Source organism: Equus caballus, chromosome 12 (genome assembly GCF_041296265.1).
Source record: "Equus caballus isolate H_3958 breed thoroughbred chromosome 12, TB-T2T, whole genome shotgun sequence".
Classification (NCBI taxonomy): domain Eukaryota; kingdom Metazoa; phylum Chordata; class Mammalia; order Perissodactyla; family Equidae; genus Equus; species Equus caballus.
The window spans coordinates 48,964,662-48,983,274 of NC_091695.1; the positions used below are offsets into that span (position 1 = coordinate 48,964,662).

At 55.6% G+C, this 18,613-nt stretch overlaps 1 protein-coding gene across 10 annotated transcripts in view; it reads right to left on the minus strand.

Annotated features, from left to right (window-relative positions):
* Window positions 1–326: 326 nt before the first annotated feature.
* DEAF1 (DEAF1 transcription factor) overlaps window positions 327–18,613 on the minus strand; it is a 29,750-nt gene continuing 11,463 nt past the window's right edge. The window contains exons 7-15 of one of the 10 annotated variants that reach the window (XR_011424174.1): window positions 17,868–17,994; window positions 16,718–16,846; window positions 15,973–16,101; window positions 13,757–14,004; window positions 11,982–12,207; window positions 11,637–11,768; window positions 11,271–11,373; window positions 4,582–4,671; window positions 327–791 (exon numbers count right to left, since the gene is read on the minus strand). Coding sequence is in view for 6 of the 10 variants with exons in the window: in XM_023654763.2 (XP_023510531.1) it covers window positions 715–791; window positions 4,582–4,671; window positions 11,271–11,373; window positions 11,637–11,768; window positions 13,757–14,004; window positions 15,973–16,101; window positions 16,718–16,846; window positions 17,868–17,994 (1,035 nt within the window). In the remaining 4 variants the exon portion in view is untranslated. Of the gene's footprint in view, window positions 792–4,581; window positions 4,672–9,291; window positions 9,420–11,270; window positions 11,374–11,636; window positions 11,769–11,981; window positions 12,208–13,756; window positions 14,005–15,972; window positions 16,102–16,717; window positions 16,847–17,867; window positions 17,995–18,613 lie in introns of all 10 variants that reach the window. The other 9 variants (XR_011424176.1, XR_011424175.1, XR_011424173.1 and 6 more) reach the window with 9 other exon arrangements.

Genomic DNA, 18,613 nt, shown 5'->3' on the forward strand with positions numbered 1-18,613 from the left:
CGTTCTTGGGGCTCTCGTGTCGGAGGGAAGGAATGGAACTTCTTCGGGGTACACACGGACCTCCCCACACTGGCCACAGAGGCGGCAGGACCAGATGCCATGTCACTTCAGAGACTGGATGGGTGGCTCAGCCTTCCCAGTGGGGCCGGAGCGACCCAAGTGACTGGAGCAGTGCCACCCTCGAGCTCGCACCTCTGCTCCAGCTCCTCGGGTGACAGACACGGGGGAGGACGCTACGGCGGCCTCGCCGTTCCCCCATGGCAGCGCCTCTGGGTGGCAGCCTCCAAACCGCACCCACAGAAGGAAGAAACCTGAGGCCGCCGGCCTGCGGGCGTGAGGACGCGGGAGTGGAACCCCCGTCCGGGCGGAGCGGGGACATCCCCTTTATTGACAGACACATGTATGTACACGAGTGTTACAGAACACGACACACCCGTGGGTGAGACGGACACTCATGATCCAAGGGATAAAAAAGAGCACCGAGAGGAGCCGCCATCCCACGCGGCCCCGCGCTCCTCGGGGCTTCCGGCGGCAGGAGTTCATTGCCAAGGGACAGGTCACTCAAAGTCTGTTAATAACTTGGCCAGCAAGTTTCTTCACCTTCTCCTCAACAACCCCAAAGTCCTCAAGGGGTCCTGCACCCGCGACAGGTACACGGCACCGCGGAGAGGGGACCCGGCAAGCTCTCACACGTTGACTTTCTCTATCACGCTCTCAGTGACGTGGACTTCGTCGGCCTGAACGGTGACGGCCGCTGACTGCCCGCACATGTGCTGGTGATCTTTCCAGTCCTGAAAGGAAGGACATCCACGTTACCGGGGGCTGCTGCCCCAGCCAGAGTGACATCTCCCCGGGGAGCAGGGCCAGGTGGGACCCTCCAGCTGAGGCTGCAGCCTGCGCGAGCTGTGCGGCCGGCCCTCCCGCTGGTCTCTGCCAAGCCCAGCCTTGCCCACCCTCGTTTCTAAGGGATCAGCTCAAAAGGCAAACAGCTAACGAGCCTTGAAAGACCGAGCGGCCCAAACACGTCATTCTCTGAGCCCGTCCCCTTTCAGGGGTCTCACCCAAAGAAAGAACCGTCCACGCAGAGAAGCGCTGACACTGATGTTATCATTGCAAAGGAGAAGAAACAGAGCTGGAGCCAGCCACGTGTCCATGGGGCGGTCGGTGGCTGTGGCTCACAGGATGATGGGGGACAGTGTGGGCGCTGAGGGAGACCCCAGCTCCTCCCATGCCCACTGCCCCACTCCAGGCAGGCGCCGCCATCAGCCCGGCACAGGCGGGACAATGGGGCTGCCACACAGGCCGCCCCTCCCTCCAGAGGAGGCCTGACAGCAGGGAGATGGCTGGACAGAGGTGCACCAGACACACGGCGAGGGCGGGCAGAAGAGACAGGATGGGACAGGACACACACACACACTGGGGTGCCTCCCACAGCAACGGGGTTCCTGGACGGCAGAACTCCAGCTCCTTGTCTGTGGGCCTATGTTTTCCAAATTCTCTACAGTCAGTGTACCTGACTTGTATAATAATAAACTAAGATTTGAAATCATTATATCAAAAGAATGAAAGTTTAATTTGAAAATTACCTGAAAGGGGACTGTCCGTCCATGCAGTATGTAAAACTTCACACACACCGGGCCAAGTCCACGGCGTTTCTCACCATACACAGAAATTTACCAAAAATGGATCATAAACCTAAATATAAGAGCTAAAAGTGTACATGTTTTAGAAGAAAACAGGAGATTTTCCTAACCTTGAGTTACACAAAAGTGCTCCGACACCACAGTGTGATCTCCATGAAACAAAATTCTGATGAACTCTGGACTTCAACAAAACTAAAAACTTCTGTCCCGCAAACACCAACCACTATTAGGAAAAGAAAGAGACATGGCACAGACTGGGGGAAAACATCTGCAAACCATGTACCTGACAGAGAAGCACAGAACTCTTGATGCTCAATAAGAAGAGAAACGATCCAACTGAAAAATGGGTGAAAGATTTGAATAGACATTTCCCCCCAAAAGATACTCAACTGCCTACTAAGCACATGGACAGATCATTAGTCAACATCATCTGTCACTAGGCAATGCAAATTACAACTCCCCGTGGCATCGCTGCACACATGGGACGGCTGTCCTCACACAAACAGTAACACGTGTTGGCGAGGAAGCAGGGAGACCCCATCTGCTGCTGGTGGGAAAGTAAAACGGGGGGCAGCCACTCTGGAAAACAGTCTGGAAGTTTCTTATTAAAGTTAAACATTAGTTTACTCTATGACCCAGCAAATCCATTCTAGGTATCCAGCCAAAACAAAACATACATCCACCCAAAAGCCTCTATGTGAATGCTCACAGCAGCACTATTCACAGTCGCCAGAGAGGAGAAACAGCTCAGACGCCCGTCACCTGCACGGAGGCACACGTGGTCCACCCTCCCAGGGGAAGATCGTGCAGCCAGAAAAAGGAAAGAAGCACTGCCACCTGCTCCAACATGGACAAACCTCGAGAACACGCTGGGCGAAGGCAGCCAGATGCAAGAGCCCACAGGCTGTGAGAGTCCCAGCACAGGAAATACCCAGAAAAGGCAGATCTCTGGACAAAGGAAGTACATTCGTGGTTCCCAAGGGCTGCGGGGGAGCTCAGAGGTCTTTTTATGGTAACGGAAAGTTCTAAAGCTGAATTGTGATGTTTGCACAACTACAAATTTACTAAAAAAACATGGAATTGTATCCTTAAAATGGGTGAATTTTATAGGATGTAAATTATACCTCAATGAAGATATAAAACACACACGTGTGCACACACCCCTCATATGGGATTTGGAAAGAAAATGAAGTCTGCAAATTAAAACCCAAAACAAGTCATGGTCCTTGTCCAACTTGTGACAAGACAAGCAGCCTGACCACCTCTCCAAGTCTTCTAAGGAGCGCAGAGAACGAGGGAGCCAGACCAGATGGGACCGGGAGGTGTGAGGCCAGCACTCACCATTTACCACAAGCAGCTGGCCTCCTGTCTTTCAGATCCTGTTCATCTTGGATCATTTGTGCTCATTTGGATCCAACATGAGAATAATCGTTTTTGAAGTTCACTTTATATCAATTTAAGTAAATAGAACCCAGAGCATATGTCTTTATCAAGCAGCATGTGAAAAGAGCAAAAGCTTCACTAATCAAGGGAAGAAACAGGTCTGTCGACAAGATTGGAGCAACAGTGTGACGTGCCCCGTTCATGAAGAGAGGTCCCCAGACTGCAGGCTGCACTCAGAGAAAACGTCATGTGGCTGAAACAATTCCATCAAGAAACAAGCCCGCGAATCTTCCCGTGATGGCTCAAATGCAGGGAAGCTCTAGGAGCCGACCCCTCGGATCACAGGCCAGCACAGAGCCTGGCCCTCCCGGCTGCCACCGTATCTTAGCCCCTCCTCCCGCGGCCCTGGCACTCGTCACGGCCCCGGAGAGCAGCGAGGCGGCTGTGGATGCCCTCTTCTCGGTGCACGAGCCTGGAGCTGAAACCTCAGGGGAAAGCAGACTTCTGGCTCTGAGTCCTAAATCTCCAGCACCCGGGACGGGCCAGGGCTTAAGAGCAAACCCGGGGGGCAGCTCCCACCCCAAGAGACACACCTAGGGGCAGCAGAGCTCTTGGGGTGCCAAATGCAGGCAGGCCCCCTGGGGTCCTGCAGGATGCGAGGACAGGCTCGTTCCTTGTTGTCCATCTCTACACGGCACCCTGGGGGGCCCTCAGGCATCTGAAGACTCCAGAGGTGGGATGAGCCACGTGCCCACACACTGGTCCTAGACGGCCACCTCCATCCCCCTCCCAGCCGACACCTGCCCTCCTGAGGGTTTCTGTGGATGGAAGGGCACTTCAAGAAGCCACCGCATGGGGCACCCCGGCCGGGGAGAGGCCGTGTCCAGATGCAAGTCCACCTCGCGGAGGCCGCGCAGCGAGGCCATGACTAGGTGTGTACTGTCCATCCACCCAGCATACGGCGTTTTAACTGGGACATTTCACATGGGCACAAAGAAGAGGGGAGAACAGGCGGGGCTGCTCCCGGCACAGCCCCTCTCTGAATAACGGCGGGAGCAGCGATAACCTGAACCGGCGGGTGCTACTCAGAAAATCCTCTGATTTCCTTAGAATCGATGGCTGAATGATGGCAACAGAGATACATGTGAACATCACTGTGACTTCACGATCTAGGACGAGGCGTCCAGGGCTGGGAAGCACTGACCGTGACAAGGTCAAAAGCCACCTTGAGCAGTGGCCCTGCCCCTGGGCTACAGCCGCCGCAGAGCAGGGACCCCCATGGGAGCAGGGACCCCCATTGGAGCAGGCCTCCCGATGGGAACAGAGCTCTGGGGCCTCGCATGGGCACAGCACACACCACGCGCGGCTGCAGCAGGGCTCTAAAGAAGCCTGCAGACGCCACGGGGAAGGCCGAGGCCTGGGGGACAGGACGCTGTGGGTTGGCAGTGCCTCCGTGGAGGGACAGCCTGGCCGGCAGGGAGGCCTGGTGGCCGGAGACCCAAGCACCCAGGGGGCCTCTCACACCAGGAGGGGTGGCGGGGCGTGGGCACGCTACCTTGCGCTGGCAGAAGGTGGAGCAGTAGTTGACTTTGTGGCAGCCGGTGCACTCGCTCAGGGCCTCCCGGCCACAGTTGACGCAGGACTGCTGCAAGAAGGACACGAGAGGTCAGTGCGGGGACGCCCCGAGCCCTCGCCCGAGACGTGGGGGACGAGGGGTGCCAGTGCACACAGGATGAGGCCCAGTCTCCCCGAGGACTCTGACATGTGTCCCCGTCCCCACAGCTGCCGAGACACACATTCCCTCTCTTTCTCGAAAGGGGTCTACCCTCGGTGACTGGAAAATTTGCACCACGTCAACACGTAAACTTCTCTCCAAACTGCAGACTTCACTCCCGCCAAGTAAGCACAGAAAACCAGCCCTGGGAGTAACAGCTCGCTCACCATCGAGAACATTCCCGGAGCGTCTGTCTAGGTCCTGGAGACGCCCGCAGGGCCTCTGCGGCCGGGCACGTGTGGACTCTCGTCAACAGCTGCCTGCGGCTCCAGCCCCAGCACCCACCGCCCGAGCCCATCCGTGTGGGCCACCGAAGTCGACGCTTGGTGTGCTTTGTCCCTAAATTGCATGACTGCAGCTTTCTTGCCAATCCACCGCGGACTGCACACAGGTAAGGAAGGCCGTCTGCAGTGCAGACACGAGCCAGGTGGGGCTGGGTGGGGCCCGGCGAGAACTCCTGGCGACCCCAGCAGGCGGGGCCTTTGCTGACGGGTCAGCGGGTCACTGTGGCACCAGCACACGGACAGGCCCGACACGCCTGCTGACATCCCGCTGCATCCCACCTCTGCCACGCTTTCCGCACGTGTTCAAAAGAGCGAACTGGTTCCAGTCTCTGTTCTGGATTTCAGCTTCCTTCTTTGCAAAATGCTACGTTTACTGTGACTGACATTCTTCCTCCATAAAATGACCCCAGCGTGCACTCGCTCACTTCAGAAAATGTGAGTGTGAGGCAGACTCTGAGGGACAACTTCAGTGCCCAACGTTAAGTGACTAAGTCTGCCAGCACAGAGAGAGGTCTCCAGAGGGCAATGGCGGGTGGAGCTCCCGCATCTGCATCCGGGGAGAAGGGGCTGTGGGGCGGAGGCCCAGCACACTGAGCCAGCACAGCCTTGAGAGGCTTCCTCACCGTCCTCAGGGGCTGCAAGTCCCCTTGTGTCACACCCATCCCCCCCAGAGCACGCTCACCTGGACCTGCACCCGGTGGGCCCCTCGCACCCAGCAGGGTTCTCGGAATACAGTAAGCACTTAAGAAATAGCTTTGAACTGCATCAAGAGCCTGTCCTAACAAGCGAGCCCTCAGGCGCTGGCGCCTCCCTGCACAGTGAGTACTTCCCAGCCCTGGGCCTTCCCCCACGCTCCCTCAGGGAAAGGCATTTTTTAGCAAACAATACTCAGGGGTGCGGATTGGAGTCAGACACTGGCAGCACCAGCTCACGTCAGCTTCCTGCACAGGAACAGAGGGCCGGGGCGGAAACACTGAGGCCGTGTCGGCACACACACGGCTCCGTGCCGTCGGCTGAGGGCCCGCAAGCAAGTAGCCCACTACGCCCAGATCCTGGCTCCTCAGACTGTCCTCCAGCGAAGGAACCAGGGCCCCTTGGAGGAACGGCCGGTTCAGGGCCGGGCAGGAGATGCCCAAGGCGGGCCAGAAAGGAGGCAGGTGCTCAGGACGGGGCGCGGTCAAAGGGACACAGGAGCCAAAGATGCAACAATGTGAGCAAATAAATAGCACAGGTCTGGGTTAGAACCCCAAGTATAAAATATATACAAATGAGCCCATCTTGATACATCCACACGAACAAGCAGACTGCCACACAGAAGGTTCCAGAAACATGCCTAGCTCCCCCCATCCAAGACGAGGACCTCCCCGAGTGGATCTGCTCGGGGACCAAGTGTGGAGAGGGGGTCACTTTAAGGGGAGAAACCTCTGAGCCCATACACGGCCTGTGACACCCCCTGAAGTGCACACGCAGAGCCTTTGAGGATAGATGGGGCCACGAGCGTGGGGCCCTGTGACGGGATCAGCGCCCTTGCAGGAGAAGAGAAACCAGAGTGCTCTCGCCATGCGCGGCACAGCCAGGAGGAAGCCTCCCCGGAATCCAGCCTGGCCGAGCAGAGAGCTGCTGCCCTGCTCCCCAGGGCCCTGTGCACGTTCCTCCTCCAGGGCCCATCTGTGCTGAGCTGTACTCACCTCTGAAAAGGGAAGTGAGCACGATCAGAAAAAGGCTGGGCAAGGGTGAAGAGATGCGGACACAGACCAGAGGAGGAGGGCTCAGGCCGGAGCACGCGGGGCTGGCGCCCAGCTGGGCCATGGCAGTCACCCAAGACCCTGCAGCCACGTGGCCGGCCTCTGCCGGACACCATGCCCTTGATGGGGAAGGGCATCTGCTCTTCTGCCCTGTTTAATCTCTGCAGGGCTAATTACACACACGCGGACACAAACACCCCACGATCAAAATCCGGCAAAAATCTCCTTAATGGTTTCAGCGGGGCTAAAGTTGATTTTTTTAAAATTCTAAATAAAACGTCGAAGCAGGCAGCCCCGAACCTCCCCTCCCTCTGTTGCAAGGCCCTGCGCTCTCGCTCACGGAGCTCACAAGGGAGGTTTTCTGCAACCTCTTTCTGACTCCGATGGCTTCGGCGTCTTCCTCCCCACGCCCCAGCGCTCCCTGCAGAGACCGGGGCCCACGGCCCTCTGCAGTCCCACGGCGTCTGCCCCTCCGACCCGGCCTCTTCCCAACATCACAGTCAAACAGAAGCACGACCAGCAAATAAGAACTTCTGTTCATCAGCAGAGGCGCAGGGAAGGGAGATTTGCGGCCAAACTGGCTGGTGTCGAACTTTCTCATCACAGCAAATCCCTCAGGAGAAAGTCACTCAGCAGCTCTGCAGGGAGCAGCCGGGTCAACACCTGCCTCCTCACTCCTCTTCCCTGAGACCCAGGCCCGACTCCAGACCCACGGCCCTGACCCTAACCATGGGCCATGGTTGGAGTCCCTCCAGCCGCACGCTGCTCAGATCGCAGCTTCCAGCACTCCTGCACTCCCCTCGAGGCTCGGAGCCGCCAGTTCTAATTCCAGTCATCATCTCACAGGAACCCAGCGCCCAGGGGCTGTGGTCATCATGGTGCCCCAGGGGTCAGACCTGTTGCCCCTGTGAAACAGGTGACACACACAGAGCCAGACATGGTTAACGTGGCTGCAAGCACGCGACTGCCAGCTGGGCTACAGAGAAGCAGGCTCTACGCCACTGGCATGTGGACCATCAGACTCCACGCGTCGGGCTGCGGCTTCCACTCGGGCCTGTGACACCGACAGGAGCATGGACGTGTGGCACCTGGCCACCCCTAGGCTGTGTGCTCAGCCGTCATAAAATGACTCAAGAACAACCCATCCTAGGGGGCTGGCCCTGGGGCCTAGTGGTTAGGTTCTCATGCTCCACTTCGCTGGCCCAGGGTTTCGGTAGTTCACATCCTGGGTGCAGACATGGCACTGCTCATCAGGCCATGCTGAGGCGGTGTCCCACATGCCGCAAACTAGAAGGACCCACAACTAAAAATACACAACTATGTACCGGGGCCTTTGGGGAGAAAAAGGAAAAATAAAATCTTAAAAAAAAAAAAAGACCCATCCTGTCGACAGCTCGCAAGAAGGGAGGCGTGCCCGTTGGCTCCAGCCCTTCCCAGGGCTCAGGCCGCAGGACCGGATGGGGGCAGCGGGGGCGGGGAGCTCGGCTCGGCCCCGCCATCTCACTAAAGGGCTTAGCATTCTCCTACCAAATGGGGGATTTTGAGGATAAAGGGATTTCATGTCGCATTTCTTTCTTAGAAATACATACGATTACAAATAAAACACAAAGCCCAGCCTTTCAGGGGTGGGAACTGTGTCAAATCAGCGACAGCAGACACTCCTGCTCAGGGGTGGCAGGCGGCCTGTGATGGGGCGGGGGACAGAGCCAGGAGGCTGGGGACAGCCTGCCACCTTATCACAAGTTGTGGGTCACATCAACTCAGCTTCTGGACCCTCTACAGTGAGAGGAGGAAGAGTGACTCTGAGCTCACTGGCTACTCCTCTGTGAAAAAGAAAACGCACAGAGCCGACTCAGCACCCTCCACTTCCCTGAAAGTTACTGACACCGGGCGAGGGAGGGATACTCCAGTGTGTTTTAATCTACTTTTGTTTTCAGTCCATGTGTCATTTGACAACTTTCACTGAAGGAGAAAATGTGTCTAAATTACAAATTTTACTCTGTGAAAAATGGTCCACAAAACTGGTAATGAAAAATGTAAAACCAAAAGTTAAAAATATTTTCCTCTTTCGTTTCCTCGCCAGCGTGAAGTTCAGCTTTCTATGCAGCTGGTGCTCCCCAAACCCGAGCTGCCCCTGTGTTCCCGGGGAGGGAGAAAAGCCCAGATGCTCCGGGCCCTGACAGAGAAGGCGAGGAGGGCACAGGTGCACACGGCGGTGTCCCCAAATGCAATCTCGGCAGCGGGGAGCTACCCTCCACCAGCCACCGGGGGAGGGGCGAGTGCAGACCGGGTCCCTGGCCGGTACCCCAGGGTTCAGGGAGCTTTCTAAGTGAGAAGGCAAGAGGTTGCTCTCCAATTTACAATTTTGCGTACAATCTGAATTAGCAAGACATGTCAGACACTCCTTCCTTTTCATCCCCTGCACACGCCCCGGGGCAGCTGTGTGAACAGGCTTTCTTTACCTGAAGGACAACCGGCCATAGAGCTGGTAGCCGTCTCCCACACAGTCTGGGGCGTGGGGCACGCAGCAAACAGCCATGTCTCAGGTCCCCATGTCTCCCTCTAAAATGACCTCAAATGCCTTGTGATTCTGGGAGAAAAATTACAAAAACCAAAAAGAAACATTACAGGACCCAGCAACACTTGTTCAGTGGCTAGAATGGTACTTGCCACATAACAGGCGTCAATGCTATTTACGGAATCAACGAATAACCTTAATTGTTACAATTACTTTGATTTTTTTAAAAAAGTACTTTTTCTAAGGAAACATGAATAACCCAAATTAAAAACGGGCCAAGGATTTGAAAATACAAACAGGACATACAAGTGGTCAAGAAGTACAGGAAAAGATGCTCAACGCCCTCAGTCATCAGGGAAACACCAACACTGCAGCGACACCACGCCACACCCACGAGGACGGCAACACCCACAACACCCTGTGGAGACACAGGAACCCACAACGCGGCTTCCGGGAACACAAACGGGGGCAACCACTTCGGAAAAGAGGGTGGCAGTTCCTCAAAATGTTAAACGTGGAGTTACCAAATGACCCAGCAACTCCAACATCCATGAGACATGAAAACATGTTTATAAAGAAAGTTGTACACGACCTTCAGAGCAGCATTATTCCCAAGAGCCAAAAAGGAGAGACAACCCAAACGTCCAGCCAGGCATTCAACCACCTCCTGGAGCCAAACTCAACGCTTTTCCAGGGAAGATAACAGAATCCAACACAAGTCAGAGTTTCCACCATGAATGAACCAAAAAGTCCAATAAACACCCAGAAATTACTGGACGTGTAAGGAGAGGAAAACAGGACCCATCGGCAAGAGGAAGGCAGTTAACAGAAACAGACCCTGAGATGACCCAACGTTGGGATTAGCTGCGATTTTACAAGACACGGTTATGAAGATGTACACTGAAGTCAAGGAAAAGATGATCTTACTGAGTGGCCAGCTGGGGAAAGACGCAGAGAAAAGGATACTGCTGGAAGGAACAGAGTAGATTTTCAACTTAGTGCCCCTCAGCATGCAAACCCCCTTTGCCATCTTCTCCATGAAAACACAATCCTCGGGCATCTCCCCTGGGGTGGGCATGATGGCACGCTTTCTCAGGAGAGGACGTAAGAGCCGACACAGAAGGAGGGGCTCTCCCGAAGTTCCCGGCACAGGCCAGGGGTCGTGTGGGTATCAGGACACCCAGCGGAGCACTGCCCAGGCTCGGCAGGACACAGTCTCTCTGCAAACCTGCAGCCTTGGTCTGCCCTGCGTGTTCTGAAGGCTGCCTGGACCCCTCTGCATGCTGCCCTGTCAGTTCCCGACTGCCTGCCCCCAGCAACACACAGGGGGTCATTTGCTTGCCGGCAAACTCCAGGCCGGCTCCAGCCAGCCAGACCAGCAAACTTCTCTGAGAGCCTGTGAACCATGCCTTCAGCAGCAAGGTCCAGATGCCAGCCTTGGAGAGGGAGCCCTTCCCACCGCACTCTGCCCTGGGTCCTTTCCAGCAGACCAAGCGTGCCGCGGAGTTTCTCATATCCTCCTCAGAGTTAATGATTCTTTAAAGTTTCTGTTTAACCTGCCGTTCTAGCTCCTGATTGGACTCAGCATGCTGAAGAACCAAACAGAAACTCTAACTTTCAAATTCTAAATCTAGAAAGCACAATAATTGAAATGAAAAATATACCAGATGGGCTTACTGGCATCTGGGAGACGACCAAAGGAAGGCTCGGTGAACCAGAAGACTGAGCAACAGAAACTATCCAGTCTGAACAACGGGAAGAAAAAGGACTAGGGACCAAGGGCCAGAGGCTCACGACCCACAGGTGCTGCCAGGCATCAGCACACAGAACACTCGTAAGGGAAAGGGGCGGAGGGAGAAACCGGGTGTGAAGCATATTTATAAAACCAGTGACAGAAAATCTCAAAACTGGGGGGAAACCAACTTGAAGATCCAAGGAGCTCAGCTGGGCTAACTCTGCTCTTTATTTTCCGCAGCCAGTGCTCCATGTGCCTGGGCCTCAATGACACCAGAGGGTGAGCGAACTCCTGGAGACAGTAAACAAGTCGCCCTTGAGCGTGCCTTTCAGATGGAAACCAACCAGCCCCGGGCCCACACCCCAACCTCCTCCTCCAGGGGGCTCTCACTCTCTGGGCCACTGTGCATCTGCCCTGATCACCAGGGGACAGCCCTTAGGCCCCAGAGCCCACCGGCCAACCCTGAGCTGGCTCCCCCTGCTGGGTCCTTCCCACAGACACCACAGGAAAGGCTCTCCCCCACATTTTCCCCACTCTCTCTGCTCCTGACTGACCTGGTACTTCCTCACGTGGCCCGGTGTGGCCAAGTGTGGCCCAGCGTGGCATGGCGTGCCTCTTATTTCTAGGGAACGGTGAGTGTAAACTTCTTCATGACAGTCATTCTGTATCTGCATATCTTCCCACACCTGATTAAGACAATCCCACATGCCCTTAAAATATCAGCAACCCCAGGAACCTAAGATATGAAGAAAACCACACCCAGGCACCTCATAGACAAACTGCTAAACACCAAAGACAAAGCAAAATTCCTCTTTTTCCCTTTTTTTTTTTTTGAGGAAGATTAGCCCTGAGCTAACATCGGTGCCCACCCTCCTCTACTTTATATGTGGGACGCCTACCACAGCATGGCTTGACAAGCGGTGCATAGGTCCATGCCCGGAATCCAAACCTGCAAGCCCTGGGCCGCCGAAGCAGAGTATGTGAACTTAATCGTTGCGCCAGTGGGCTGGCCCCCAAAACCAAGTTCTTGAAGCAGGCAGAGAGAAACACTACGTGTAGGAGATCAAGAACACAGACGACGGCTGAGGCCATGGAGGTGAGAAGACGAATGCCATCTTCAAAGTGCTGGAAGAAACAAAAGCGACGACCTGGAATTCTGTATCACTCAGAAATGTCCTCCAGGGGCTGGCCCTGTGGCCGAGTGGTTAGTTTGTGCGCTCCGCTTCAGCGGCCCAGGGTTTCCCTGGTTTGGCTCCTGGGCGTGGACCTACACACCGCTCATCAGGCCACACTGAGGCGGCATCCCACATAGAAGAACCAGAACGACCTACAACTAGAATATACAACTACCTACTGGGGGGCTTTGGGGAGGAAAAAAAAAAACGAGGAAGATTGGCAACAGATGTTAGCTCAGGGCCAATCTTCCAGAAAAAAAAAAGAAAGAAATCAATAATGGTAAGAAATCAAGAAAATCCTCAAATATTTCAAAATGTTAACAGTCATTATTGATTTTTTTTGCCTTTATGCTTTTCTCTTTTCTGTAAAATTCAGTGTTGAGTATGTGTTAGTTTGGAATTATATATTTTTGAAGTATTCTTAAATTATGTTTCTTCAGTAGCAGAAACATTTTTCTCCCTTGAAAACAAATTAATCGCACATTAAGAAATCATTTAGAAAATTAAAAAACGGAAAAGCTTTTCTTCCCTCTGATCTATAAAAAGTAGGGAGTAAATGAAAAATATTTTCCTTATATAGATTTGGTACAAAAAACTTAATGAGACTTTAGTTTACAAACTGAAGTCCCCATTTACTGCAACTGAGAAAGCTCCCATTAAAGCACGTGGCTCTGCTTTGCACGGCCTTCCACCTCCCGCCCTGGAAGCCCCCCTGGGCGGCAGAGTGGCACAGGCCCTCACGGCCCCCTCTCTCGTCCCAATTCCTGTAACTCCTGGGGCCTCCCAGGGCCAGAGCCTTCTCTCTGATTCCGGTGAGTCACCTCAGGCATTGCAGTGGTGGCCCCAGCTGCACCCTTAGTTGCCTGGAGGGCTGAAGCCCTGAGTCAGCCAAAGACCTTCTACAAAGAGAAGCCGAGGGGCTGAGTGGCTTCTGTGCTTCAGGAACAAGAGGCTGCCCAGAAACGCTTGGGGTGTGAAGCTCTGTGCACAAGACCCTACTTCTGAAGAACGCACTGGAAGCCGGAAGTGAACCGTCCACGCACGGAGAGTGGGGGAGACAGTGGTCCGAGGGGCCCTGAGGTGCAGGAGGAGAGCTGGGGTACAGGGGAGGCCGTGCATGTGCCCCGACAGCTGCCTCACAGCCCCACCAAACGAGGTCTCTCCAAACTCGATAAAATACGAGACGCGTTTTCACTGCACAACGACAGGCTGGAGTATAAACCGTGGCCATTACGGGTGAGTGTTCCAGACAACGGCTGGCACGTGTGTGTAACTGTTTCCTCTTCTGAAGTAAACCAATCGTATTTATAAAAAACACAAACACTTCACCAATAACAGCTATCGCTTGTCTATAAGAAAAGCTTAATTTAATTTACAAACGATTCTCCGAGTCTTCCTTTTCCAGGAAAGTGGGGAGTGGGCTCTGTAAGCCAACGTAAACACTGACGGCAGGCCCCAGGAGCCAGCACGGCCCACGCCCCTGCTTGCGCTGACGTTACCTCTTTCCGCTCCGCATCGGCCTGAGCTCTGGCCTGGGCCACAGCGGCCTCCCGGTAGGAGCTGGCCTGCTTGGCTTGTTCGAACAGCGTCTTCAGTTGCTGGGCGGTATTGAGCAAGGAATTGACCATCTCTTCCAGGTACAGCCAGCTCCGCTGCTCCGACATCTCCAGCCCATTGACCATCGTGGGAGGGACGCCTTTGGTGGGGGTAGAGGGCGGGACGGCCAGGGCTGGCAGGGATGTCAACACTAGAATGTTTGGAAAGCAAAATGAAGCAAGAAATTAATATGCTTCCCAGCTTCAAGATGCCCTCCATTAACAATTCTCATCAAATGGTGGAAAGTCTGGCGGTAAAGCGATCACCAGGTGTAAATGGCACCTGACCCCCTCCTGAAAGGCTCCAGAAGACGTGGAGACGCTGGTTGGCCAGAGCTCCAGGCCACAGCTCCCAGTGCCGCCTCCAGAGCACCCCACTGAGGCGACCGCGGGCACAGGCTGCAAGCCAGATGCTCTAGATGACACCAACAGACCACAAGCGAAACGTGCTCTGCGCAGGGTGCCATGAAGCATCCCTGGACCCAGGAGAGGACAGGGCAGGGGGCGGCTCCAGACTGAATCAGTAATTCAACAGTAAACCAAAGAACGAAAGTCTCCTGGCTGGCTCTGCTCACTAGAAAGTGCTCCCGGACGTCTGTGGTCACCATGGGAAGTGACTCAGGATAACGAGACTCGCGTTTCTCACAGTTTGAGAAGAAAGTTACAAAGATGGAAAGGGAAGAAACGAGAATGAACCCTGTGGTTTTGGACAGGAACTGGAGACTCAACACATGTAGACAGATCTGGAACACAGATGCGTGTGTGTGTGCACATTCCCCACCTCTGTCCACTGAGAGGGCTGGGGCACGGACACCCCAACCGTGATGAGTGCACCCAGGGTGTGCTGGTAAATGTCTGACATCCAGCCTCCCAGGAAAAAACCCTGACTTGCAGCATTTGCTGATTTCCTGGGGAGAACACTCCACCAAGACCTGTTCCCAGCTCCCAACGTGGGTCACTGGACGTGGGCTGGAAGGAGACGCACACAGCGCTTGAGAGCCATGACGACCAGCTCCAGCCCACTGCGAGCAGGGCCAGACTCGGCTTTGAAACAGAATGTCCCAGTAACAGGGTCAGGACTCCTGGAGGAACCGAAAACCTAAGATGAGCCTCCAAGGCCTCACTGTGCCACAAATTAGGGAAGTGCTCCAAGACAGACAGGGCAGGTCAGAGGACAGAGAACGCAGCAGCGGCTCAAAGGGCTCCCGCCGGCCAAAGCTGGACTAATCCAAGCATAAACAATGACAGTGACAGGTTACAACCCACTGACTAAAACAGGAAACCACGAGGCCACATTGAAGGGAGCAAATGATCTCACAGGCGGGGCGTGGGCTGAGGGGCGTCTGCATGCAGACACTTGCCACACAGGGAGGGCACACCTCCTTCATCCAGGGCCAGGCAGGACCCCCAGCCCCAGCAGATTCACCAGGGATGTGGCCCGGCTGAGGGGCTCGGGGGGCTGGGGGCTGGGGGCTGGGGCCGAGGCAAGGTGTGGGGAGGAGCAGAAGCACGGTGAGCTTTCAGGATGGAAAGGGTTTGAACAGGCAAAGGGGAGAATTAGGAAACCGACCGGCGAGGATGAGGTGAGGTGTGATTACACTTATGATCAAGTTCCTGTCTCGCTCCACTGTCTACGAGAAAAACATAAGAACACAAACATCCACCGCAGGGATGACGGGGCTCCTTCAGAAAAGTCTCTCAACACAGAACTGTGTCCAGAGTGTGCGGGTAACTGAGAAGGCCAAGTCCAAACACACACGCAGCGGGACACCATCTCCAGGTGTGGGGCCTGGGGACGCCAATGTCGGCCTCCAGCCCTTCTGTCAGCACACGGGAGAGCAGAGCGGCTCGGGGTGGGCCCCACCCTGCCCGGCGAGCACGCAGCCTCACGGCACAGACAGACCAAAAACCCAGCTTCGTGGTGTCCGGCCTCTCGGGAGCACTGCCGTCTGGGAACGCAGCCTGCCAGCACACACCCCAACACGGGCGCGGCGTGCTCTCACAGAACCTGACTCAAACACCGGCAGCCCCGACCCGGTGCGTCCCCCACCCGGACCCTCTCTCACAGAAGCAGTTCCGAGACAGCGGCCTGCACGTGCGCTGAATTCTTCCAGACTGACCTATCTTGGGATGAGCCGTTGGCAGCGCAGCTTCCGGGAACGGCGCAATCTGACAGCTGTCCTGGTAGCCCGGGTAGTGGGGCTCCGGATGGCCGACCCGGCACGGCGGCTGCACGCCCGCTTCCTGGACTATCGGGAGAGAGGGGGAGAGACGGCCTCGTGAGCCGCCTGCACGGCCGGTGAATCCCGGACCGTCCACGGCTGCACCACTCACGGGGCAGCTTCAGCCCACACATGGCTACGGAGCCCGGAAACGGCAGAAGCTGAATTGTTAAACGACAGTATTTGGGGTACACTGGGTGAAATAAAATACAGTACAAAAGCCACTTTCCATGTTTGCTTCTATTTTCCCAACGTGGCTGCTAGAATGTTCACAACTACCCACCACGGTCACCATGTTCCTGTTGGACAGTGCTGTTCTAGAGCAGGAGCCCCCAAACCCTGTGGGCACTGTCAGCTTTCAGGACCTGTGCCCTCTGCCACAACTATCAACCCCACAAACACCCTATCTGCCCCCATCCTACCTGCCCCACCCACACATACACCCTACCCACCCCCACCCCTACCTGCCCCACCCCCACATACACCTTACACGCCCCCCACACACCCCTACCTGCCTGGTGCCTGCAGGGCTCGCTACCAATGAAACACCCCTGCCCGAGGCCCCCCCTAAGTGCCAGGCTGCCTACAAACCCCACCCAGCAGGGGTGTGTGGCCATGGTGGGAAGGCGCTGAGACAACTCACCTGTAGCTCCTGCGAAAACGTCACCCTGGGCCGGACTCTCCGAGATCACGGCGGTGGCCTCCACAGTGGATGCCCGGTCAAAGGTCAGAGCGCCAGAGGTAGTGATCTGTCCTGAGGGGGTCACGGTGACTGGAAAGGCAGAAGCGCTCTTTACTGCACGGTGGGGACCCCAAGACCCGCCCCGCAGCACAGATCTCAGAAAGACCCCAGGAGCTGGGGCCAGAACGCAGACACAGCACACACCTCCCGCACACACGCCAGGCCCCTCTGCAAGGACCAGCGACCCCGGGCGCCCGTTGGGGGAAGACTTGGGGCTGTGACAGACTCCCCTACACATTGTTCATACTGTTTGAATTTTGAACACGTGAATGTATTCTCGGGAAAAAAAAATAAAACTCAAAATCATTTAAAAACTACTTTGTAGTTTGAATTAAGAAAAGGATTTTCATCCAAGTTGAAGATAAAAACAGTCATGTCCCCAGGTGTTTCTGCCGCTCCAGCTCCTCTTGGCTGACCTGCACAAGGACGCTGCCACCATCCCAGACCAGGCTCCACCCTATCCGGGGACCCCTGAACTTACCACCCAAAGGACTTGGGCCAAGAGCGCCAACAGGGGCTCACGGACATTTCTGTATAAAGGCCCACGATTCAGACGGATGGTCTTGCACAGTCTCTAACAAATGGGCGAGTTCTAACGTGTTCTCCCGTCGAGGCCTCTCCCGTCTCTAAATCTTTCCCACCCACCTTATGGTAAAAAAGCCAGATTTCTCCCCCACCCTCCCCATCCCCCTCTCCTAGACAGCTGTGCAGTTTTACATACGACACGGGAGCGTTTTGAAGGCTGCTAAAAGCAAAACTCAGAGAAATCCTCATTCGGAAGGCCTTAACACTGTCACCTCTCGGAGGGGCCTGGGCAGGCTGGACAGACCAAGGACCAAGTGTGCGGCCACCCCGCTCTCAGCAGCCCGCACCCACGTCACTAGGAAGGCCCTGCCCCCGAGCCCCAGGGGCACAGGCAGGTCAGGGAAGGAGGAGGGGGTTGCTGACTACCCCGCCGGCCCCATGGCGTCTGCTTTCAACTGAGGATCACACAGCCGAGCCCCGTGTGGTGGCGCAGAGTGCGCAAACGAAGGCTGTCCACAGAACTCACAGGTGGTGGCAGCGGTGGCGGGAAGCAGCGCGATGTTCTTGGGGGAGTCCTTCTTCACCGGGGTGGTGGGCAGCTCGTTCTCCTTCTTGCGCCTCTTGTAGGGGACGAAGAGCCGGACGGGGCCGCTCTGCAGGAGGAGAGGGAGATGGAGGGAAAGGCTCGAGGTGGCCCGGGCTGTCTGCGTTTTGCTCCTACCAAGTGACAGCCTTGTCTCCTGGCCACACGAGCGACACAGCGAGAGTACAGTAGGACGGCGAGCTGCGCGTAAAACCCTTACCTCTCTCCGAGGCCCAATTCCTTAAAATGACAGAAAAAACGCTTTCACAAAGAACACATGACTCACGATGCTTCGAAACCAGAAAGAGCATCGTCAACACACAGCATTTTTAGGAATTCCTAGAAGACAGAAGACAATTGGGAACCAAGGGAAGAAGAAGGGAGCAGAGACGACCGCCCGAAAGCAGAGGAGCGGCGCCCAGCTCAGTGCCGGAGCCCCGGGAACCTGAGGGACGCCGACCCGCGGGCCCCCCTGCTGCCAGGTAAGTCTGCCGTGGAGCCACTCCGGCGAGTGTTCATTCTGTTCTTCTGCTTTCAGTTCAAGAATCTCCACCGGGTTTTTTTTTTGAGGAAGATTAGCCCTGAGCTAACTACTGCCAGTCCTCCTCTTTTTTTTGCTGAGGAAACCTGGCCCTGAGCTAACATCTGTGCCCATCTTCCTCCACTTTATATGTGGGACGCCTACCACA